Genomic DNA, 24,652 nt, shown 5'->3' on the forward strand with positions numbered 1-24,652 from the left:
GAGGTGACGAAATATGTTCTAAAATGAGTGATGACTGCAATCTCACTATCTTACAAACCACTGAATATACACTTTAAATTAATCGTATGGCTTGCAAATAAATCTCAGTGAAGGGGTCAAAAATATAAGAATTGGTAACAAATATTTTTGCTTATATTCAAATTAAATAATTTGTAATTTCTGATGCTCATCTCCTCATTTTGGGCCTACCATTCTATCACCATATATTTTAGCAAAGAAAATATGCAAGTAACAATTGGTTAGTTTTACCTAATTTGTAAATGAATTTCAGAATTCTTTCAGAATACAAACTAAATATGACTGAGATAGTTTGTGGATGCACATTAGTGAGCACTGCGCTTCAGTATTCAGTCATTGATTCAATCTCTCAAGTATTCGAACAGCAGAATTCACATCCTTCTTAACCTGCCACACCACAAGTAACTTCAGGCACCCTGTCTCCTGTCATGGGGCCTCAGCTTTCCAAAGTCAACCTCTCTAAAAAGTAATTCTGGTCCCACTGGTGACTTCACACACAACATATTATAAATTTTGTTATGTCACATATAGGTGCCATAGACATAAATGCCTTTTGTATTTCTACCTTTGGGATAGAAACCCTAAAACCAGAAAGTTGGAATGGTGGCCCGAGGGGCAAGCAGCATTTTATTTTTTAGAAGTTAGTAGCTGTCTATGAACATTTTTTTAAACTACAATAAATGGTGAGTTAGCTATAACAATGCCACCTCTACATAGAGAAAAGCACACCTGAGGTTGGGGGTGCGGCTCAGTGGTGGAGCACTTGCCTAGCAATGCGTTGAGGCCTGGGGTCCATCCCCAGCCACAAAACAAAAACACAACATACATTTGTGCAGTGAGTTACAGAAAAAGTAGTAAACTTTAAAAAGTCAGAACTGGAATTCTAGACCTGATTTGCTACTAGAGATAGATATCTCTAGGCAGAGAATTTAATTCTCCGGATCTCCATATAATTAATCTATAAATTCAGTTGTCTGGAAGCCCTATTATTCAAATCCAAAATTCCATATTGTAGTTCATTAAACATCCAATCACATTTTAAAATAGAGAACATACATATAAAAGCAGTTAAAACTCAGTTTTGGTCAAATGTCAAAAACAAAAACTCTATAAACAGTTAACTTTCAAAAACACTAGAAAACATGGAATTTAGATTACAAATCTAAATTCAATAGAATCAGATAAATCTTTCATTTCATGTAAACACAACATTTGAACTGCTGCCAATTAATAGCTCCCTTCCCTTTTCTTCTAAAAACCCATGACTATTTTAACACTTTTATTACATAATTAGTTCTAAATCCAATTATAAGCCAAATGAAAATTCAAAGACCAAATCTCAGAAGAAAATTTTGAACAACATTCAATACCAATATTTAAATACATTAATGATTATAAGTGAGTTGTGCTTTAACTATATCATGGTAAAAACAATATGATGTGGCTCTTCAAATTAGGATGACATCTAGTTTCTTTGGCTATTTTAAGATTTTATACAGCCTTTAACCTAAAAATTTCTCAAATATAGACTTCTGGAAAGTATTTACTTTCACTGTTACAAAGATTAAGTCCATGTTAAAAACAGATCATCCAACTCCTATACTATACATAAGTAGAAAGTATGAAACCATTATATTGCAGATCATATTTAAAGATGTATACATAAATACTAGAAAAAATTCTGAAGGCACTTGGAGTTTTCCATAAATTAGAACTGGATTTAGGTAAGTTTTATTCAACAGGTTCATGCTTGAGAATGAAAAATGAAGTTTTGGGGCTTCTCATATTTTTCTACTAAGTAAACATATATATAAATACATAGAGGACTATGTCAATATCCATATTGTCAAAAAGAACACATTACACGTTATACAAAAAATTTTAATAAACAACCTTATAACAGCTAAATATACAAAGGCAAATTTAATTCTTAAGAAAAATTATTAGTAAGAGAATCCTAGTAATAAATGTACTGAAGTCATTAGACTATCTTCAAAGAAAAATATTAATTAATGCCAGACTCTTATTAAAGTGCATAAAAAGCAAATTTATTTTAGAATTTATACCAAAAGCATTCAAAACACGTGTTATCATGGTACAGGAAGGCAGGAAACCCAGACTAACATCACTACAGCCTTGATCACTTGATGATAAAACAGCCCATAAAGTCTGCCTCTTCTTTTCTTTCTTTGGTACTGGAGATTGAACCCAGAGGTGCTGAACTACTGAGCCACATCCCCAGCCCTTTTTATCTTTTGTTCTGAGACAGGGTCTTAGTAAGTAGTACTTACTAAATAATCACAAAGTTGCTTAGGACCTTGCTAAATTGCTGAAGTTGGCCTCGAAATTGCAGTCTTCCTATCCCAGCCTCCCAAGTGGCTGGGATTACAGGTGTGTGCCACTACACACAGCATATATATAGACTGTGTCTCTTATTATGTGCTTTATAGTTTATCTCAAAAATTAAAAATTATGAGTAATTTTCTCTGTTGATAGCTTTATGTGTAATTGTGGCAACAAATAAAAATGTCTTAATTCTTATTTCACTAATTTCTTAAATATCATCTCACAAGAAATATCTGATTACCATTTTCAATAAAAAGTGATAATAGGATAGTAATAGTTCCAGACTTTTAAAACAAGTTAAATCATAAATATTCACTACACATAAAAATAAAGAAAAAAAGTAAATTTTAAGATATCTTTATTTAAAAAAAAAAATCGTGTATTTTGCAATAGTTAATGACAAATAGAATTAATAACTTGGATAGACAACTGATATACATTTACTTTAAGAAGACCACTGGATAAAGCAACTGAATTAAGAACTTTACGGAGGGTTGGGATATATAGCTCAGTGGTAAAATGCTTGCCTAGCATGTGCAGGGTCCTAGGTTCAATCCCCAGCACTGCTAAAAGCAAAAACAAAAACAAAAAAAAACTTTGTACAGAGATGCTAAAAGGACAGTCAAACCTATCACTTATTATCATATAGCCTTTTATAGAAAGTTGAACTGCTTTTTAAAAAATTTTTTATACCTTTATTCATTTATATGTGGTGCTGAGGATCAAACCCAGTGCCTCACATATGCTAGGCAAGCGCTCTACCACTGAGCCACAGCCCTAGCCCTGCTAGAGTCTTTTTAATGCTTACTTTTGCTCACATAAAACCTGTTCAATTTTTAAAAATAGGAGCATGGATTCACTCATTTATTACTTATTTTCAGTGGCCTCACACAATGATTCTCTCACTTAGGTTATTCACACATACACTGATGTTTTTATCACAATGAAAAGAAGTGGTCTCAGAAGATGGAATCCATTAAGAGGTTAGAAATAAATCTTCTGACCACTAAAAACAGTAACAGTGATAGAATGCCATTGTTAATTATAGAAAATAATCTGTATTGGGGCTCGGGATGTGGCTCAAGTGGTAGCTTGCTCGCCTGGCATGCGTGAGGCACTGGATTCGATTCTCAGCACCACGTAAAAATAAGGTAAAGATATTGTGTCCACCTAAAACTAAAAAATAAACATTAAAAAAAAAATAGATCTGTATCATAATACAGGGGTGCAAGAGAAAACATTTTTTAAATACCCAATACACTTCTGTAACAATAAATATTTATAAATTACTGAAGTACTTTCATATGAGCTCTGTTATTAATATTCATGCTTTTGTGGAATTACTGATTTCCTACTCTGAAGAAGTCTTTCCAAAAATTTCTGGGGAGTCTCAAATATCCCCAGCATCATGGGTAAACCACAAAAGTGGTAATTCACCAAAATGTATTTTTATATATGCAATTAATAAATCTTGTGAGGTTAATTCCTCCTAATATATTTAAAATAATTTCATTCACCTCTGAAAAATCATAATCACTTTGATTTTACTATAGTCCAAACCCTTAGCTATATACCTCTATGATAATTATTAGTGTAAAGAAAACCGAGTAAATTTTATATTCATATTTAAACTACTGAATACCTGTAAACAAAGTAGCATTTATTAAAATAGAATATACACTTAATTTATATTAAATCCAACTAAGATTTTTACAAGTTTTTCATCCTTAGACTTGAAATACACAAATCATGATTTTTTAAAACATTATCAGTCAGGTCTATACAAAATTGAAATAAGACATCCAAAGCAGATTATGATAATAATAATAAAAAAAAACAAACCTTCAAACAGCTAGTAATATATAATGTGTAAAATTTCAGTAAAACACAGGTATAATTCTTATGGAAATGCTAGTCCTATAATACAGAGCGATATTTACAAGCAAACATGATCCAAACAGCACATGCAGATTCGGGGTAAGTAAACACTCGGACACGAACTGCCAGTCGCACCTGGTCTCCACGGCAACAGATTATTTCTTCACAAAAAGGGGATCTATGTTAGAAAGAAAATTTACTCAATTAAGAAGTGACACAGGCTTTACTTTCTTATTTCCAACTAAGTCAGTATTTAATTATATAATAAGTATCTTAATATTTGATAAATCCTATCTCTGCTCAATAATTTTGGTTGGGCTATTCAAATTATGGACTATTTCCCCATAGTCTATACACTAGTCAAGATCAGAGATCCTCAACCAAAATCACTGAGGAAATTACCCCCGACTATTTAGGGCTACGTCAGACCTAACAAAATGTGTGGCAAGAAGGTCATTGTAAAAGCTCCCCAGATGCTTGTGTTGTGCTGTCACTCCTAATAACTACCAGACTAACTGGTTTCTAAGATTTCTAGGCAAAAAAAATTTTATAAATCCATAAATGCCACCTTACCGAAGACAGGTGGCAAATGCACGCCTTGCATTTCTATACACAAAATGTATAGGGAACCCTTTAAATGTGTGACCATCAGGTACCGCCCTCCTTATGGCATCCTGAAATTCTTCGTTGCCTGCAGATATACTTGTGGTGCGCTCAAATTCATAAGAAGCCAACGCTGGTGATAAAAGATAAGAAAGCTGGTCTTCCCAAACAGTCGTGAGGCCAAGATCCTACATATTCAAGAGGAAAAGAAAAAGTGAAGTGCATTAATATTATAAAAACCAAACAAAAATGTCAATTATTTTAATGGATGCCAAGAAAAGATTTTTTAAAGCTGCCATAGTTTTTGAAACTTCCTATTAATTATCCCAAGGATAAAGAGAGATAAAAAGAAGACAACTAAAGGTTATCAGGTTTTAATCCTTAAATAACGGAAAGACATTCAATACAATGATGTTCATGAAGGTTTTATGTCCTACACTTTTTTGTGTGGGGTACCAGGGATTGAACTCAAGGGCACTCGACCACTGAGCCACATCCCTAGCCCTATTTTTATTTTATTAGAGACAGGGTCTCACTGAGTTGCACAGAGCCTCACTAAGTCACTGACGCTAGCTATGAATTCAGGATCCTCCTGCCTCTGCCTCCTGAGCCACTGGGACTACAGGCAACTGACCGCACCTGGCTATATCCTCTATTTTTAAAACATCTACTACAAGTGGCCACCTGGAATAGTCCTAGTATGAAGACAAGTAGTGTCAATGAATTTGGAGACCATATTTATTTAAATTTAAAGAGTTTATAAGACTGAATCTGCCTAATTAGAATAAGTCATACTCCATGTATGTATAGTATGTCAAAATATACTCCACTGTCTCAGACATCTAAAAAGAACAACAAAGACTGAATCTGCATCAACTCACCTGCAGTGGGTGGGAGGGACAAATTAATGATACATGTAATTAAACTAAGTATCTACTGAGCACTTACTCTCCCAAAAGTTTTGAGTTTTATACTACAACAGAAAAAAAAGAACCAGCTAGGGGTCCTTACAGAGCTTAGAGCGTATATTTCCATGGAATAATAAAGGCAATTATGGTTTCCTTTATACATAACATGCGCATTAAAGAAACCTACATTTACAAACAAACTTTTCAGGCGGCTGGGGTTGTGGCTCAGTGGTGGAGCACTTGCCTAGTTTGTGTAAAGCCCTGGGTTCCATTCTCAGCACCACATATAAATAAATAAAATAAAGGTCTATTGGCAACTGAAAAAAAAATTAAAAAATAAAACTTTTCAAACTTCTAAATCTTTTGATTACCATAATGTAATGTGTCTTTATCAATTTCTAACTTCACATTCAAGATTTCTGCTCATCACAAAGGTTCATAATCAACTACATCTTGCCTGTGGCAAAATGGGAATCTCACTTGCTAGTTTACAGGTACCATTACAGACAATGATTGACACTGGCATCTATTTTGCCTAGATGGGTAGATGTAAAATGATACCCTCTCCCAGCAGCTCAGGAGGCTGAGGCAGGAGGATCGTGAGTTCAAGGCTAGCCTCAGCAACTTAGCCAGGTCCTAAGCAATTTAGTGAAACCCTGTCTAAATAAAAGTTAAAAAGAACTGGGGATGTGACTTAGTGGTTAAATGCCCCTAGGTTCAATCCTCAGTACCAAAAAAGAAAAGTACAAAACAGTTCAATACATGAACAAATGAAAAAGGTATAAACCTACAACTATTTTGGCATTAATTACCTTTCTGTGTTCTGACACTAGCAGCCTCAGCTGCATTTCTATTTCATTACTTGTGACAGATGCATCAATTGTGGATGCACACAGAGGTGGAAAGGGAGGAAGGGATGTTGTCGCTCCTGGGGCACACACAGATTTAATTGCTTCTTCACTCATGGGTTTCCATTTGGATTCATCATTCAAATCAAATATACAGGTTTCTACTGCATCAGAGGGTTGACAATTTCCAAGGAACATCTGATGATTGAAAACACAGCCAATCGTTCGATATGGGTACAATGGTTTGGCCTGTTCGGCAAGCGGAGGCTCATCAGGATTAATAGGTTTGTGAATATACCTAAAAAAAAATTAATTTATAAATTTACATAATGAGAATTTAAAAATTATAGGCAGTATCTGAGGAAAAAAATAGTCTAACACAAGACCATAACTCCTTCCAGAACTAGAGTTTAATACTTGTTTTTCCTTTATATACTTCCACAATCTGATTACTCTAAATTAACTACAAAGAACATCTTACAATATAGAAACCAAATTGTATTCACCTAACAATATGATATATTCTATGTCTATTGTCAATATCAAAAAAGTTTCTCTCAGATAATACAATTAAAATAATTTAGCAACATATTAGCAGGCATGAAATGATTATTGATGCAGGAGAAAGAAGACCCAAGGAAATGAGAAGGCAATCCAGGGATGTGTCTTTAAAACATTCACTATTTAAAGACGAGATGAAGGAAAACTGAGAAGAACATCCAGAATGAAAGAATGAAAACTGATAGGCAGTGATAGTGATAGCCATTGAAGATAAGGAGAGAATGTTCCAAGATAGAAGGAGTGCTCCAACTTCTTTTTAAAACCAAGACAGGCTAATGAACTGGAAAAAAAAAAAAAGTCCAATGGACTTACCAACATGGAGTTGGTGTCCACATCCAATTTTCAAAAGAATTCATGATTTACAACTTGAACTTATTTTCAGATTTAGGTATGATTGTCAGAAAAAAAGTGTGCCAATTACACATAGCTAAAAGTTACTATGATTTAGTTTTTACTAGTATAATGTCGGTAAAGACTTCTTTTCAGGGGCACAGACTTTCATATTGATTTTTTTTTTAGTTATATATGGACACAATATCTTTATTTTATATTTATGTGGTGCTAAGGATCGAACCCAGTGCCTCACGCATGTTACGCGAGTGCTCTATCTCTGAGCTACAATCCCAGCCCATACTGAAGTAATTTTTTATAGTCTCCAAAAATATTCTAATAACTAAAATTATAAATGTGTACCTTCAATACATCAATATGAACAAAAACCCTGTTTTAAAAAAATTTTTAAGGCTGGGGATGTAGCTCAGAGGTACAGTGCTTGCCTAATGTGCTGAGGCCCTGGGTTTGATGCCAAACGCTACAAAAATCAACTAATTAAAATACTGACACCTTCATTTTAAAATCCCTACAAACTGAGATGACTCACCTGTGTCCAGTTAAACTCTCCCAAAAAGTGATGGTTCCATCAGTTCCACAAGTCATAACCCATGCATGAGGTACTGCTTTTGCCTTAGTCCCTACACAGACAAAGGCTTCTAACCCATATCCAAGAAGAAGGCTGCACAGAAGGTTAGCATGATCTTCACAGTCACCCTACAGGATAGAATGAATTCAAATCAACTACTTATTCCCTTTTCAAAAATATTTTTTAGTTGTAGTTCGACAATACATTTTATTTATTTTTAAGTGGTGCTGAGGTTTGAACCCAGGGCTTTCATGTGCTAGGCGAGCACTCTACCGCTCAACCCCAGCCCAAGTACTTATTTCTTTATATTGTCACCTCACTTGATATTTATATGCAATATTAAAATCAAAATTTATCAAAATTTTTCGATTTTAATCACTAGACCAGTATTAAAATGAGAGAATGGGGGAAAACATACTAATTCTGGAAGGAAATTATTTTACATAATTAGTGTTCATGGAATGGGGAAAATGGCTCAGTGATACAATGCTTGCCTAGCTAGGATCCCCAGGGCCACAAAATTAATTAATTTTAAAAAATTAAGTTCTCACAGATATGATGTACACTTTAATAGGCAGCACTTAAGATTCAAAAGTTTATGAAGAACTCATACAATGTAGGAAGAAAGTCGGGAAGATTTTAATACATGAATGAATAGCTAAAGGACACGAATAAGCAAGCTAACAAATCATATAGCAAAAATAGTAAATAAATGGAACACACACCAATGATTTGTAGCATCTTTATATAATTTCAAGGAAATATATAGGAAAATTTGATTGGGAGAAAACACAAAAATGACAACAATGCCTATTATTAGTGTAGATTATACATCATTCTCCCTGTTTTCCAAATTCTCTTTGCTACATTTCACAATTTAAAAAAAATTATGAAGACTGCACACCGAAAATATCTAATATGTTCTGAGAAAAACTCTATAAAAATAATATGACTACATTATGTAAAGATATGTATTTATATATGGAATACTACAGGTAACACACAAAAGTGAAAATAACTTTTTGTTGCTGTAGTACTGGAGATGAAACCCAGGACCATGGGCATGCTAGGCAAGTGCTCTACCAATAAGCTACATCCCCAGCCCTGAAAATAACTATTGAGTTGAATGCTAAAATGAAGAAGGCCTCCTTTCCCCTCAAAATTTTAAATTAGTGGCTCTGCATTGTTTGTTTTGCGGTGATGGGGATGGAACCCAGGGCTTATGCATTCTAGGCAAGTACTATTTTATAGTTAGTAAATTGACTTTACACAATTTTTTAGACCCATACTTTCTATCCTGAGGTTTGGTAAAAAAACAAAATTCACACACACAGAAAAAAAAAAAAAAAAATCAATGCAAAAATTTATTCATAATATCAAAAAGCTAGAAGCACAAGTTGGCCAAAAGAAACAGTTCCTACAATGGAGAAATAGGTAGATTTTATATATTGACTCAAGAAAATGTGAAATAACCATTAGAAGTTGGAAATCACAAAAAAATACCAATATATGAAAAAAATGTTCATAGCATAATGTTAAATTATAAAGCAAGATAGTTTCATTTCTACTTATGGAAATTTATAATTGTGGAAAAAGTAATATCTACTAAAAAAAAACCCAAAATATGAAGAAATTGTAAGTTTGGAAAAGAATTATGGGTTTCTGAAGTTTCACCTTTACTATTGTAAGGCTTGTTTGTAAAAGACTACTCTAATTTTCAAGCTTCTCCTTTTTAAGATATACTTTCTCTTTAAAAATAAAACAGTCAAGGGATGGGGTTGTGGCTCAGAGGTAGATCTCTCGCCTACCATGCATGAGGCACTGGGTTCAATCCTCAGCACTACATAAAAATAAAATAAAGATATGGTGCCTACCTATAACTAAAAAATAAATATTTAAAATAAATAAATAAAACAGTCAAAGCTGGCTTGGTAGTATATGCCCTAATCCCAGTAGCTCAGGAGACTTGAGGCAGAGGATCCCAAGTTCAAAGCCTCAGCAACTTAGCAAGGCCCTGAGCAACTCAGCAAGACCCTATCTCAAAAACAAAGGCAGGGTGGGGTTGGGTTGGGGATATGGCTCAGTGGTTAAGCACCTCTGAGTTCAATCCCTGGTACCAAAATAAAAATACTCAGAAGAGTGATTATTTGCTTTACAAAATAATTATAGACACAACTGTAAATATATTATTCCTATTATATTTGAAAATTTTTAAAAGTCCATAAATATATAACATTTGGGAACTAGACCTTGGAAACAAATCTAACCTTTTTTGCTAAGTAAAATTAAATGTTTTTTTAACTGTCTTTAAGACACAGTCTTAGCCAAGACTGGTGGCACATGCCTGTAATCCCAAGAACTTGCCAGGCTGAGGCAAGAGGATCCCAAATTAGAGACCAGCTTCAGCAACTTGGCGAGATCTTGTCTCAAAAAATGAAAAAGACTAAAAGGCAGAGCACCTCCTGCTTCAATCCCAGACTACAAAACAACAAATGAAAAACCCCACATAATTTCTCTGTCATATCAACATCATCCAAATGTTTCTTCCACAGTTTGAGTTTATTTAGACTACCATACTATTTATACAACCTCAGAATAAGCAAAATTATTTCCAAACAATAATAGATGAAGGTAAGTTCTCTTTTTTCCTGTTTCAAAACAATTAAATGTTATAGTGTTATTTCTTCATTATATTATCATCATTTTTAGAATTCAGACGACTAGGGAACATCCCATGATATATTTAATTTATCAAAATTGAGTCATTAAAAAAATTTAACATTAACAAATTTATTCTACATGTCTTTAATACTGTGTTTAAAACTAAACAAAAATACCATGTAATCCAAGTTTTTTTTTTCCCATATTCATTTTGTACTGCCATTTTCCCTTTAAAAATATGCAATATTACCCGAGCAAAAGTTAACCCAAGAATTGTACCAGCAGACCATAGTTCTGGTCACAGTGCTTTCTCAAATTCACTCTATAGCTTGGTTTCTGACTACTACTTAACATGTCCCTACCTTGTAGAAATCACCATAAGTTACATAAGAAACTGTGAGAAAACAAAGACGTTAAGTGTCTTTACGTATTGAGACACTTAAAATGTTTATGGCAAATGGCGAGAACAAGATTTTCTTATTCAAACTGACAGTACGTACATTTTTTCTAAGGTCATTCTTTTACAAGTGTACTGTAAGTCCAGAATAACTATGATGTACTTGCTATTTAATTCTACTATGCGTGTATGATACCTTGTTTCTACAGAGAAAGGCCAGCAGAGTGCACCATTGTTCCTGTTTACCTCCTCCTCCAATAACAGGAGCTCGTTCATAACCAAGGACATTAACGAATCTTGCTGCCTGCCGTGGAGTATCCAGAAGCCGGCCAGCTCGAAGTGGTTTAATGTAGGAACAGACGGGTCTATTTACTCCATTTTCATCCTGGAAGAAAAGGATGAAAACATCATCTATAATGACAGATTGTCATCCCCCAATTTTAACATCTTTTGTTTTTTTTTAATACATGAGTATGAGCTAAAATAACTCTGGATGTCATTTACTGTTAATCATAAATCCAGCACTATGCTGCTAAGCACTATTCATATAATCTCTTTTAATTCTCATCTATATTATTTTCATTTCATATTTAAAAAAACAGAAGGTACAACTATCACACAACAGAGTCAGGATTCAAACCCTAAACTGTCCGACTCTAAAGCCTAAGACAGCCAGGAGTGGTGGCACACACCTATAATCCCATGGGCTCAGGAGGTTGAGGCAGGATGACCATAAGTTCAAAGCCAGCCTCAGCAATTTAGCAAGGCCCTGAGCATCTTAGCAAGACCCCCATCTCAAAATGAAGAGTAAATCAGGGTGGGGATGTGGCTCAAAGGTTAAGTGCCCCTGGGGTTTAACCCCTAGTACCTACCACCACCATCAAAAGCAAAGCCTATAACAGTAAGAATTGATCTGAAAAAACAGTGGGCAGACAGGTACAGTAGGGATAGAGGGTCTAAGCTAAAGTACTATTTATATTACCAAACAATTTAATATGTATCCTAACAAACAACAATTCTGATTGGCTGCTTATTTCTAATTTGTTTTTATTATAGCATCCCACTTCAGAGATCCAGAAAAATAGCCATTTGTTAACCAAGTCAACCGAAAGCACAATTTTAAAAAACATTTTAGGAAAATGTCTTTCATTCTAGCTCTTAATACTTGTGGTTAATAACTATTATTGTGTATAGCAGTCTTTAGAGACTGACGGGAGATTACATCACCAAGCACACACATTCCTTAACTTCACAGTTATGCCGCAGCATGAGAAAGGGCCAACAGCTGGTCAGGGTCTAGAGACCCCACACCCTTGACCAAGGCAGGGATCCTCAGGAGACAAAACCCAACTCAGCCAACAGGAACACTACCTGCTCCAACCATCAGAACTGCTGATCTCTCTACATCACAAAGACATCATTTCTCCAGAATAATCCTCACTCAGCAAGGAAAGAAACCTTACTTATCACTTATATTTGATCATTATACACACCTGACCATAAATTGTAACACAATCCAGAGTAAAACAACTTATTATTTTCACTCGTTCTGGTAGTTCTCAACTCTGATTGCCACCAAATTCTAAAACAAAATCATGATTCTAATTAGGGGGAAAGTGGAAAACTATTATTTGATTTTCTTTTACATTAATTCAGCATTACTAATTTGTGTAGTATAATATTAAGTCCTGAAATCACAAGCAGAACATTAAAAGGATATCCTCAAGCAATTATAATATTTTCTTAAAAAATTATTAGCCCTAAGTTTCAATTTCTATAACTTATTTTAAAATTTCTTGCACTAAAAATTTCAAAAGGTGTCATTAAATGAACTAGTGAGGGAGGAAAAGAACAAAGGATTACCAAGTATATAATGACCCTGATGGGTCCATAGATCTTTGGTTAGAATGAAGGTAATGAACCCAGTTATGTGTGGGAAGTCCTATTCTTACATAGGCACTAATGACAAGAAAAGGTTGAGTACCTAAACAACAAATTTATCTGCCATCAAGAGTAGCATCTTGGAATACAAGATATATCATCATGTTTCATTATAATATTTAATATATTACCTATATATCCCCATATTATTTAAGTCTTGAAAATTTCAATATTTCAACTTCTCAATCTGCACAATAAGTTTTTCCCATTTTTAAAATTATTGATTTTAAAAAATTTAATACATAAGAATTGCACACATCTATACATATCTCATTTACTATTTTAAAATTTTTTATAGTTGTAGATGAACAGCATGCCTTTATTTTATTTATTTTTTTTAATGTGGTGCTGAGGATCGAACCCAGTGCCTCACACGTGCAAGCCAAGCACTCTGTCACTGAACTATAGCCCCAGCCCTCATTTACTACTTTTGTGGTGAAAACATTCAAAATCCTTTCTTCTAGCTTTCAAAAATTTACAGTACATATTATCTGTAGTCAATCTACTGTGCAATAGAACACCAGAACTTTATTCTAAATTTTAATTAACTAAAATTAAATGAAATTTCAGTTTTAGTTGCATTAGCCACATTCTGAGTTCTCAACACATGGCTGGTAGATCCCATAGCAGACGTAGAACATTGCCATCTCTGCAGAAAGTGCTACTGCATAGTACTACTGGAAATTTATTTCCTCTTGGGCCTGGAAGGAGCAAATTCTTTTTCAGACCATGTATAATTTTCTGGATTAAAACTATGGTTTTAAGTGGGGCAGGTGGTAAATGTCTATAATCCCTATCACTTGAGAGGCTGAGGCAGGAGGATTTCAAGTCTGAAGCCAGCCTCAGCAACTTTGCAAGACCCTATGCAATTCAGTGATAGCTCAGTAGTTAAGTGCCACTGGGTTCAACCAAAACAAAAACAACAACAAAACAACTAAAAGAGAATAGAATCATGGCATTTGCAGGTAAATGGATGAAGCTGGAGAATATAACGCTAAGTGAAGTTAGCCACTCCCAAAAAACCAAATGCCAAATGTTTTCTGATATAAGGAGGCTGATTCATAATGGGGTAAAGGGGAGATAGGGCAAAGGGGAAAGAGGGGAAGGGAGGGAGCATGGGGATAAAAAAGATGATAGATTGAGATGGACATCATTACCCTAAGTACATGTACAAAGACATGAATGGTGTGAATGTACTTTGTGTATAACCAGAGATATGAAAAATTGTGCTCTATATGTAATGTGAATTGTAATGCATTCTGCTGTCATATATAACAAATTAGAATAAAAAAGTAAAAATAAATAAATAAAACAAAACAATATGCAAATTAATATAGACTCTGCCAGGACCAAGTTGCCATTTGATCTTAAAAAATTCCAATCCCTTAATTTCCTTAGCTGCACACCAACCTCCTGTTCCTTGTTCCCCGCCCCCACCCGTGCTGGGGATCAATCCCAGGGCTACCTGTTACCTACTACTATACTATTGCTGAGCCACATCCCTAGCCCATTCCTCCTTTCTCTGTGATATATCATTTATCTGATCCACTTCTTGAGTCCTCTCTGGTCTCAGATTCCACATCAGTGAAAATCTGCAATTTGACTAGAAAACAGGAAGATAAGTCATATTTTGATTGTGGTTTCTCCATGCCCTTGTGCTGATTCAGCACTACCTTGCCTACCCGGTCACTGAAAGCACTGACAAAATGCCTCTGTAAAGTCTGAAGCCATTTCCCTCATTCCCACCACTAGACAACCAGGGACTCTCATTCCCAAGCTTCCCATCTAGAAATTAAACCATTTTTCATTTGTCCCAACATCTAGGGAGAACAGGGTAAAGCTAGGATCTAAGAAATATAATTCAAAGCAATATTACATTATAATTATACAGAAGCATTTATATAAGGTTAAACATATGTGAAAGATTTGAATGTCTCCTCAAAAGTTACAAAAAGTACAGGATCTCACTATATGCTTTATACTGACTTGTTAAAAAGAAAATGGGGGTTAGGGTTGTGGCTCAGTGGTAGAGCACTTGCCTAGCAAGTGTGAGGCACTGGGTTCGATTCTCAGCACCACATATAAACAAATAAATAAATATAGGTCCATCAATAACTAGTAAAAATTTTAAAAAAGAGAGGGGGCGGGGGAATGGGCTTAAGATTTGGGAAAACAGAGGCAGAGATCTATACAAATAGTCCCAGGCTTAGGATGATTTGACTTAACAATTTTTCAACTTTAGATAGTGTGAAGCTATGTGCATTCGGTAGAAACCATACTTCATTTTCAATTTTGAGCTCCAGACTAGAAATATGCAGTATGATACCATCTCTCATGCTAGGCAGCCACAGCTCTCAATCAGCCACATGACTACTGACACTCTACTGTGTTGCTAAGCTGTGATGCACAGTATGTTAGATGTATTAAATTTTCAACTTCTGATGGCTTTATTTTATCAGGATGTAATCCCAATTGTAAGCCAAGAAGCATTTGTTGTTGGAATTCTGCAGCTGAACATCAGTAGTCACTAAGTTAGAGATCTTGATTATACAGAATTATTGCATGTGACTTTAAAAAAAAAAAAAAAAACCCTAACAAAAATAATTTATGTCCAGAGCCTCTGTTCTGCACACAAGAGCTGCACTTATAGAAATCCATTCATGATACTTAGAAGTTAATTATCTAACTTCTAAGTATCATGAATGGGTTTATTCCAGGTTAAATAAAACAGATTTTCATCTACTTAAAAATTAAATAAATTCAGAAAAGGTTTTAAGAGCCTAATAAAAAATTGAAAGCAAAATAAAACAAAGATTGTGTTATGCCACTCACCTACTCAATAAAAGAGATTTACAAAGTCAGCATTGCATTTTAGAAAAGCAAATTAAATAAATTTATATATACAATACTAACTACCATATGTACAAAAGAAACTTTTCTGATATATAATTTACAAACCTGTGCAAAAATTTTCACTAGCCGTGAGTTGTGTGAGGGTCGAATTTGCAAATATTCTCTCCACCACTGCTTGGCATACACAAGAAATAATCGCTCTTTCTCTGCAGTTTTCTGACGTTCCAAAGCAAGCTTAAAATTTAAAAGAAAAATATATATTTTTTTCAATTTCTACTCCATCTCCTTGATTATCACAATACATATCTATTTCCCATTACCATATTTGCAAGAGCCTGCATACTTCCTTGTTTCTATGACTAGCCATATTATTTGGTCTCCACAACATAGTCAAGTGATCTTTTTTTCTTCCAAGACAGAAAATTGTAAACAATAAATCATATTGTCACTTCCTTGTTTAAAACACTTCAGTAATTTTCTAACACACTCTAGAGTACTTGCATGGGCTTCCAAACTCTGCTATCCACCTCATTTTCTTCTCTTGCCCCATCCACAAGGGGCCCTTGATTCTATTCAGGGACTTCTGCTTTAAGCTACTGTTCCCCCTGCCTGGAATGTTCTGGCCTGGTATGCTGTTCTTGCCATCTGGACCTTTTTCCCTCTCCTAATCACTTGACCTAAATCAGACTCCTAGTATCCACTCTACTGCACACTTCACCCCATGAAACTTTTCCACCTAACACCTTCTACTATCTGGTACTTTGTTTATGGACTCATTTTTACTGCTGGTCTTCTCACCAGAATCTAGGCTCCAAAAACAAGCTGTCTGCCTTGTGTACTGCTGCATCTTCAGCATCTAGAAAAGTGTCTGGCCCTTTTTAATATCTGTTTAAGATCAATAAATATTTCTGACTAGAAAATTTTAATATAATCTTAAAGAGAAGTCTGGGAAAGTTAGAAAAAATATATGAAATAAGAAAATAAACTTAGGCTACAGTCATCAAAAAACAAACATAAGAGCAAAAACATTAGAAATGTTTATAAAACAATGTTAAACACTAGAGCTGTTGGGACTGGGGATATAGCTCAGTGGTAGAAGTCTATACGGCCTGAGGTTTGATTCCTAGTATGCGTGCACGTAGGCAAACGCATGCAAACACCAAACCCATTTATTTGTCAACATAATAAACAAAAGAAAAAAGTAAAACCCAAGTGTTTACTTCCTTATGTATCATATAAACTTACAAAAAACATAATTAAAACTCATACATAATCTATGTATATATACACATTTCTATTCATTTACAAGTAACATCAGGTCAGTTCCTACTAAGTGTTATGTAACATATAATTCAGATGCCAGATTAAAGGGAGATAAGAGTTCAGAACTAAGAAGCTGTTTCAGGAAAGCAGAGTAGGACACTGTTTACCTGGGGGAGAGGGGTTAGCACTGTAAAACTAAGAAAGCAAAAATATAACAAACCTCAAAAAGCTCAGTGATAGAGCACTTGCCTAGCATGTACAAGGCTTTGGGTTTGATCCCCAGCATTGCAAAAAATAATAGTAAAAATAAAAATCAACCCCCCCCAGCCAAAAAAAGATAAATAAAACTAAGTCACCAGAACACTATAAATAGAACAATACAAAGGGGCATGACTGAGTAAAAGCACAATTTCAGGACCAAAGTATGCAGTCCAGGAGAAATCATGCCAAAAGGCGGCAGATGATCATAACCTGCAAAGTAAGAACAGGGTGGCATACCCCCCTGAAGGGGTGGAGAAACCTACTAATCTCAAGACCTAAGAAGAAAGCAGCAGAGATCTGAGATCTGAAAGGGTTTTAAGAGCCTAATAAAAAATTGAAAGCAAAATAAAACAAAGATTGTGTTATGCCACTCACCTACTCAATAAAAGAGATTTACAAAGTCAGCATTGCATTTTATAAAAGAGATCAGACAGCAGAGTTAGGGAAGAATGCCTCTTCAAACTTTCCAGAAGCAAGTGCTGAGTACAGAGCAAAAACTGCATGACACCAATCTCTCAATAAAAGTCTACAAAATGAACAAACCACACCCACTGAGGCTACTCCTTTATGTCGTTTCAAACATCCATTACATTTCCCAAAATATACCACAGATTTCCCTAGAAAGCAATCTTTGTCATTTTCTTTCTCAATTCTTTTACTAACCTTTGAGTACTAATTTAAAAATGCATGGCAATTTCCAAAAAGGGAGTACTTTCTAGGATCAACAGGTAAATATACTACAATAAAAACAAATATACCAGGAGAAACTAGGAATTACCTGTGTGTTCACCACTTCTTGAGATAATGTCTGATTAAGTGGTGGATACATTTCAAGTTTTATATTTAAAATTCCCACAGAAACTTTTGATTCTGTGCCTATAAAGATAAATAAAGATTTAGAACTTCACAAGTTTCAATACTATGTGTAGTCAATCAAAGTGTAACCAAAATAACTTAGCTTGGTGTTTTCCACTTAAATGGAATAAATATTCAATTTAAATATTAATATTCACATAAAAAATGAACTTTTTTTTAACACAAAAATGTTTACATTTTAAGATTTTTCTGATCTAATGAATTCAGGATTCTTAATTTTTTATCTTTATTAAATGCATTTTACCAACCAGACTTACATTAAATATAAAGTCAATGCAATACCTCATTCTGTCTCCATGAAAAAAAAAAAAAAAAAAAAAAGAATTTTTTGTGTGTCATAAAGAAATTCTCATTTATCCTTTCTTATTATCACATCACATAGGAATACAAATTTTCAATCCATGTCTAGATGTAAAGAATTAGAAAACAAATGTACTTCATAACCAAAGTATTTAATATTGCTTCAGGAAATCAATATGCTTGTTTCCAGGTCATTACTATGATTATCATGTTAGGCCTATTTTTGAAGACAAATAACTGGGAATTTTTATTTTAATAAATTTCCTATGTAAAAAACACATTTTTTCTTCTACTTTTTATTTAATGAAATATATATTCTAGGTCTGGTTTAAAATCCAAATCATTACTAAAGCTATGCTGTCCACTGGTCAGATTTAACTCTGTGAAGAAGTGTCAATATGAAATTCCATTCTATGTCAGGCAAAAAACATTGGTAGGTTTTAGATTTTTGGTTTTTCCATTTTATTAGCAAAAATAATGTTACATAACAGGCATCACGCAAGATTCCAAGGAATAAGACAGGCATAACTTTGCCCTGAAGGACAACTATTCATTAATAATATAATTAATTTAATACTGAGCAAGTAGTTATTACCTCCTTCCAAGTCTCACTAGTCCACTGTAAAATGCTGAGAAAAAAATCTACTCCATATATTTTTTTTAATATTTACTTTTTAGTTGTAGTTGGACACAATACCTTCATTTATTTATTTATTTATTTATCAATTTTTCATGTGGTGCTGAGGATTGAACCCAGGGCCTCACACGTGCTAGGCCAGCACTCTACCACTGAGCCACAATCCCAGCCCTACTCCATATTCTTTAGGAGTCACTGGTACTGACTAGATGCACTGTATTCCAGGATATGCTAAAGAGGAATAAGCTTTTTGCACATGTATATTTGTGCATGCCAAAAATCTTATGTTTCTTTATAGTCTCATACTTATTTAAGCAAATGAAAATAAATTAAAAACCTTCCAAATTTCTGTATTCGTTTTCCAGAAAAACATTTTTCTTAAGACAAGGCCAGCCTCATCAGTGCTATACTGGTATTGTTTGTCAAAAAGTTCCCAAAGATCACAACTGGAACGCTAATGAAATTCCATTTAAGCCAACATAATGGCACACATCTGTAATCCCTGTGGCTCAAGAGGCTAAAGCAAGAGGATTCCAAGTTGGAGACCACCTCCTCAGCAACTTCACAAGGCCCTAGGCAACTCAGTGAGACTCTTGTCTCTAAATAAAAAAAAATATTTTAAAAAGGGCTGGGGATGTAGCTTAGTGTTTAGGCACCCCTAGGTTAAATCCCAAGTACAAAAAAAAGAAAAAAGAAAGAAACTCTACAGGCTTCCTTCCCTCTTGGCTTATAAGGAAGGCATCTTTGAAATAGAGGTATAAATGTTTTTACCAACTGTGCCTATAAAAAGGTAAGAGTGACACCATACCTACACCCATAAGCTCCACAGTCAGATTGGTTACTCCATTTTCTGAACCCAAAACTGATCGCCATTCCAGAAAATAGGATGCTACTAAGGTGGTCTCACCAAATATGTCAGTTTTGATTAGCACCATATGAATTGGATCACTTATTGATAACATTGTTGTTGAATCAGCCATTCTAGTTCCATCGCCTAGCAACATAAATCAGAAAAAAAAAAAAATCAAGTTACATATTCATTTAGGCCAATATAAAAGAAAACTTACTGAAAATTATACTAAACTAATACAAAACCAAATAGAATAACTTTGTATGTCTTGGAAAACATGCCAAAGGCTGGGAATAAAAATAGTTTTATCACTAGCTTCTGAGAGGATGGCAGAATTGTGATGAGTCATTTAGTTACTTAATACATAGTCAGTTCTTTCTAACCCATAAACAATGAGTTTGTTCTTTATTTATATGCTAATATGATAAAATGCCATTAAATAACATCATTTTTAAACTACCTTTACCCTTCTTCAAAAAAAAATTTTTTTTTAATTATCTTCACAGCAAGAATCTTACTCTTTTTTTGGGGGTACTGGAGATTGAACCCAGGGGCACTTTACCAATGAGCTGTATCCCCAGTCCCTTTATTATTTTGAGACAGAATCTAGATAAGTTGCTGAGACTGGCTTTGAATCTGCAATCTTTCACATCAGCCTTCGAGTCTATGATTATAGGCATGCACCACTGTGCTGAGCTACCTTGCTCTTCAACCTCCTGATATACCACTGTATTATCTACAGAAAACTCAAAGATGTAAAGCCTTGGATCTAGCAATTTATCTCATTAACTGCCTTATTAAGTAACATTGTTCATACGGAAAAACAATTTATGAATGCATTATCAATCTTAAAATCTAAACTTATGAAAACATAATTCTATAACTTTGCTTATTTTATAAATACAAACAACCAAAGTGTATAAAATGCCTTTATAGGCCATGCATGGTGGCACACACATGTAATCCCAGCAGCTCAGGAGGTTGAGGCAGGAGGGCCCCAAGTTCAAAGCCAGCGTCTGCAATTTAATGGGGCCCTAAGCAACTTAGGAACACCCTGTCTCAAATAATACATAAAAAAGGGCTGGAGATGATCCCCATTACCCACCCTCCCCTCAAAAAACAACAAAAACAGCAATATGAGAAGAGAGAGATTCATCCGTTAAAAAAATCTCTCCTTACGAAGTGTGGTGGCACATGCCTGTAATCCCAGCATCTCAGGAGGCAGAGGCAGGAGGATCACAAATTTAAAGCCAGCCTCAGTAATTTAATGAGACCCTGTCTCTAAGTAAAAATATTAAAAAAGGCCTAGGGATGTGGCTCAGTGGTTGAACCCTCCTGGGTTCAATCCCCAGCACAGAAACAAATAAAAAAACTTATAGGGAAAGTTATAGTTTTCTGCAATAAAACCTGACAAAGATTTATTCAATTGAATGTATTTCCCATCCTTACCTAAGCTTTCTCTGTGTACTTCAAGTAAAAAGCCATCATGAAAATCAGGTTCACAGGCACATGGAACAGGTTTAGAACGAAAACGTTGGTTCCGATAATGTAAACATAAAGTAAAAGTTGAACAAACTTGTCCAGGTAAAGGCTCAGGTTCTTGAAGATGTTCCAAGAAAGCTTTTCCACCCAAAACCTGAAGGTAAAGATACCTCCGTGTTGGATCAATATTAGCTGTAAAGTGTAGCAATATATATGAGGAAACTGCCAAATAACTTAGACTGTGATCAAGACATAAGGAAACAATAACTTGACTGAAATAAAACCAAAGACTAAAAAAGAGAGCAACAAATTTACTATGGAGCAGATGATTTGCACTCTGGGACGAAAAAGATACATAATACATATCCTTTTCTGAGTTTATATCCTGGCTACTTTCTCCCAGCTGGAAAGGAGTTAACAGTCAAGATTTTCTGTACCTTGCTTTTTTAGTTGCTTATACAACATTCCTCACCCCATAAACCAACTCAGACAGTTATCAACTTAGCATGTGTTTTGTCAATTATATTACTGTTAGAAAAGCAAAGTTGTACTGTTTTTATAAAATCATACTAAAACACAAGAAACTAGAGTTTCTTGTTTCATGTCCTGTTTCATGTGCTACATATGATACACTACATACAAAATGAAATCCAAGTTTAGACAAACTAACCATCAAATTTTGTTTCATTTTTTAAAAAAATATTTTTATTTGCTTTTCTGTGTCTGTCTTTTAAAATATTTTTTTAGTTGTAAATGGACACAATATCTTTATTTATTTTTTTAAAAAAATTTTTATATTTATTTTTCAGTTTTTGGCGGACACAACATCATTGTTTGTATGTGGTGCTGAGGATCGAACCTGGGCCGCACGCATGCCAGGCGAGCTTGCTACTGCTTGAGCCATATCCCCAGCCCCAATCTTTATTTATTTTTATGTGGTGCTGAGGATCAAACCCAGTGCCTCACACATGGGAGGCGGGCATTCTACCACTGAGCTACACCCCCAGCCATAAGGGTTTCACTTTGAAAAATAAATACTGATTTTTTTTCTATCAAACACTGTAGTAATATTAAAAAATATATACATACTTTTTTTTAACGTTGATTGTTTATCAAAACCAACAGGTTGTTTTGGAGAGGAAGGAAGTTCTTGATCAACATTTTCCTAAAAAGGCAGAGAAAAAAAATCAAAACAAATTAGAAAACAAAAATCATAGGTAAGAACATGCCAAGCATTGAAATCAAAAACAGTTAGGATAATAACCTTTCAAAAATAAAATAAAATAAACCGATTTATTTTCCTAGCATAATGAAAATAAATACCTATAAATATCTCATAAAAGACAGCAAAACTGGTTATTCCTAAAGTCTAAATTGTCTTACCATTCACAGAATGTGACAAAACAAATCCTTAACACCTTACACAAGGTTAAACTTTCTCTAAACCTTATATAACACTGGCTTAAGATTCCACCATGAACTGGTTTTAATATAACATTCATATAGCAGTAGCTTTTACTAGGTCAATTTTTTAATAAATGGGTTCCATAAGCCTCAAAAACCAAAAAAGGATGCAGTATGAACAGACTTAATTCCCTGATGTATTATGAAATTCATTCTATTTTTACATTATATTACCCAGGTATTGAGGTCACAATTTCTCATTACTGTCCCATTTTCAAAAGAGGGCTTACTTAATAATATACCAAGAGGCCTATCACTCAGTTTTGACCTATATGTGTGAAAAGATTTGAGAGCTCTTATTGAGTCAAGTATTTTCTTAAAAAAATTCCTAGGTGTATTTTCTTTAAAATAGTTTAACCTAAAATGTTATAAAACAATCCTAGAAAGCATGTGTAGTTCAGATTACTGATCTAAAAGAATACAAAATCCTGCTATGCACAGAAAGAAATATGGTAACTCAAATTTCACTGATATAAAATACTATTTGCCATACTGAACGCTGAAACAAGGCTATTAGTAGACACAATGACCTTAAAGTGACTTCACTCAATCAGGAGAGGCACCCAATACAGACTGAAGTGTTATGCACGATCAATACATTGTCAAATTTTCCCCCTAAAATTTAACTCACGGTAACAAAATTAAGTTCTTTCATCACATCATCAATGATTCCTCGACGTCTAAGGGCTTTTATCAAATCTTCGGTCGACAAATGTTGCTGATCCGGTGCCAATTCTTCCCGTATGGTCTCAGCAAGGATTTCTCTTATTCTGCCATGGACATCCATCTACGCAGAAAATTCGAATTGTAACTCACATCATCACAAAGCAGTTAAAACTTGCTTCTCGGGTTTGCGGCTTCCAAAACTATCAGTAAACGTACGGCTCTGACCGCAACTGAACGAGAAAAGGAGACTTTTTAAAAAAGAACTCTTCGAGCACGCCTTCCAGAAAGTGTCGCTGCAGTTCCCCCCGTTCCCCTCCGCCACCTCCCGAGGGCCGGCGTCCGGGTTCGCCCCGCAGCCCTGCACCCGGAGGCCCGCAGACCGGCAAGGCACCCGTGCCCGCCGCCCGGTCGGAGACGCAGCACCAGAGCCGATCCAGGGCTCACCCAGACCGACTCAGACCGACCCAGGACAGGGCGAGGGTCGCCAGACGCCGGCCCAGGCTCGGCCCGCGAGCGCAGGGCCACGCAGGCCATCCTCCGGAGCTGGGGAGGCGCGGGAAATGCGAGAGGACCTGCCCCAGGCCGGTCCGCGCCGGGGTCGGAGGGCGCCCCGGGGTCCCCCCGCCTGGACCCACCCGGCCGCCCCGCCGCCTCGGCACCTTGCTCAGCTGCTGGTGGATGAGCTGCTTCAGCTCCGACGCCTTCTCCGGAGGCAGCGACATGCTGGCAGCGGGCCCCGGAGCGACAGTGGCGGCTGCAGCACCAAGCGGCTCAGCCGCCCGCCTCGCGCGGATCCCGAGGGGCCCGACGCCGCGACTGGCTGACCCGGCGCTGGGCGGGAACCCGGCTGCCGCGGCGCCGCCGCCAACTGTTTTCAAACGGCGCCGGACCCGGGGTTG

The 24,652-nt window shown here is 35.5% G+C and overlaps 1 protein-coding gene across 3 annotated transcripts; it reads right to left on the reverse strand.

Annotated features, from left to right (window-relative positions):
• Positions 1-1,906: 1,906 nt before the first annotated feature.
• On the reverse strand, positions 1,907-24,608 carry Cep76 (centrosomal protein 76). 3 transcript variants are annotated; one of them, XM_046462762.2, is made up of 12 exons: positions 24,413-24,606; positions 23,719-23,874; positions 22,713-22,788; positions 21,591-21,815; positions 20,100-20,285; positions 18,257-18,354; positions 16,060-16,188; positions 11,357-11,545; positions 8,064-8,230; positions 6,587-6,920; positions 4,837-5,054; positions 1,907-4,441 (listed from the first exon to the last, which is right to left on the reverse strand). In XM_046462762.2, the coding sequence occupies exons 1-12, from the start codon at positions 24,473-24,475 to the stop codon at positions 4,303-4,305; spliced, it is 1,980 nt and encodes a 659-aa protein (XP_046318718.1). In that variant the 5' UTR covers positions 24,476-24,606; the 3' UTR covers positions 1,907-4,302. The 3 variants fall into 3 exon arrangements, with proteins under 3 accessions (XP_046318718.1, XP_046318719.1, XP_046318720.1); XM_046462763.2 differs by having other exon boundaries at positions 23,719-23,983; positions 24,413-24,565; XM_046462764.2 differs by lacking the exon at positions 21,591-21,815 and having other exon boundaries at positions 24,413-24,608.
• Between the last annotated feature and the right edge of the window lie 44 nt (positions 24,609-24,652).

The sequence above is a fragment of the Marmota monax genome, unplaced genomic scaffold (assembly GCF_021218885.2).
Source record: "Marmota monax isolate L192 unplaced genomic scaffold, Marmota_monax_Labrador192_F-V1.1 WCK01_AAM20220418_F8-fsc00180, whole genome shotgun sequence".
Classification (NCBI taxonomy): domain Eukaryota; kingdom Metazoa; phylum Chordata; class Mammalia; order Rodentia; family Sciuridae; genus Marmota; species Marmota monax.